The sequence below is a fragment of the Calidris pugnax genome, unplaced genomic scaffold (genome assembly GCF_001431845.1).
Source record: "Calidris pugnax isolate Ruff unplaced genomic scaffold, ASM143184v1 scaffold871, whole genome shotgun sequence".
Classification (NCBI taxonomy): domain Eukaryota; kingdom Metazoa; phylum Chordata; class Aves; order Charadriiformes; family Scolopacidae; genus Calidris; species Calidris pugnax.
The window spans coordinates 17,854-19,313 of NW_015091533.1; the positions used below are offsets into that span (position 1 = coordinate 17,854).

The following is a 1,460-nucleotide window of genomic DNA, read 5'->3' on the forward strand; positions in this document are numbered from 1 at the left end:
TCCCCGAGCCCCCCCAGCTCCAGGTAGGCGTTTTGGAAGGCTTCCCGCATCTCCTGGTCCAGCGGCACCTCCTGGCCCTGCAGCAGGATGCGGGAGCAGCGGTCCAGGATGCGCTCGGGGGCCCCCTTCATCACCAGCAGGTACCCCTGGGGGTCCTCCTCCCGCTCGTGGATGGAGAGCTGGGGGGCACAGCGGGACACGTTGGCACCGGGAGGGTGGTGGGGGCCACCGAACAGCCACCCCGGGATGGAGTGGGGTGTGGGGGGGGCCACCACCCCCAGACCTGGTACTTGTTGGTGGAGTTGAAGGGGATCTCGGTGACTTTGGGGTTCTTGTCCCGCATCTTCTTGACGGAGCCGCAGGAGAGCTGGATGCACTTGAGCAGCGCCGACTCCGAGGCGTCCCCCGCCGTGTCCCGCTGCCACCGGGGGAGGGTGATGAGGGTGATGATGATGATGCCACCGGCATGGGGGGAACACAGGGTTTGGGGCCGGGGGGGGGCGGTCAGCAGCCTCCTACCTTGGAAATGGAGATGTTTTCCTGGCCCGGCTTGAAGACGGCGCGGTTGCAGAGCCCGGCGATGCGAGCCAGGGCCGCCCAGGTGGGCGAGCGCTTGTCGAAGGTGGCACCTGGGGTGGGGGGGGACACCCGGCCACGTCAGCCGTGCTGTGGGGGACCCCCCATCTTCTCTGGGGACACCTCCCACGCTCCATGGGGTGCCCTGGGGTCCCAGGGAAGGAGGTGCCCTGGGGAAGGGGGTGCCAGGGCAGTGATGTTTGGGTGCAGGGGCAAGAAAAGGGGTGCTCCTGGGGTTGGGGGTGCTCCTGGGGGAGTGACAATGGGGTAAAGAGGTAAGAAAGGGGGTGCTCCTGGAGTGGGGGTGCTCCGGGGGGGTCAGGAAAGGGGTGCCAGGGCAGTAACATCTGGGTGCAGGGGCAAGAAAAGGGGTGCTGGTGTTTGGGAGGGGGTCAGGGAAGGGTTGCCAGGGCAAGAGAAGGGGTGATCCTGAGGTTGGGGTGCTGGGAGGGGTGTCAGGGTCCTCGAGGGGGGGTGGTGTCAGGGTGCCGGCACCCACCCGACTGGTCCTCGGTGGTGTCAGCCTCGTGGATCTGGTTGTCGAACCACATGTGGGCCACCGTCATGCGGTTCTGGGTGAGGGTCCCCGTCTTGTCGGAGCAGATGGTGGAGGTGGAGCCCAGGGTCTCCACCGCCTCCAGGTTCTTCACCAGGCAGTTCTTGCGCGCCATGCGCTTGGCCGTCAGCGTCAGGCACACCTTGGGGGGGGGACACACGGGGGTCAGGGGGCAACCACAGGGCTTGGGGGGCAACCACAGGGCACCCATGGGCCTCAGGGGGCAACCACAGGGCTTGGGGGTCAATCACTGGGCTTGGGGAGCAACCACGGGGCATCCATGGGGCTCAGGAGGCAACCACCAGGCTCGGGGGGCAACCACGGGGCA

General features: G+C 67.4%; 1 protein-coding gene across 1 annotated transcript in view; it reads right to left on the bottom strand.

The window, feature by feature from the left end:
• The window catches only part of LOC106899830, a gene marked incomplete at its 5' end in the record, with an annotated part of 26,058 nt that overhangs the window by 4,070 nt on the left and 20,528 nt on the right, over nt 1–1,460 (bottom strand). The window contains 4 exons of the mRNA XM_014961756.1: nt 1–179; nt 284–418; nt 520–629; nt 1,076–1,274. The exon at nt 1–179 is cut by the window's left edge and continues 29 nt beyond it. Of these exons, the coding sequence (XP_014817242.1) occupies nt 1–179; nt 284–418; nt 520–629; nt 1,076–1,274 (623 nt within the window). The remainder of the gene's footprint in view (nt 180–283; nt 419–519; nt 630–1,075; nt 1,275–1,460) is intronic.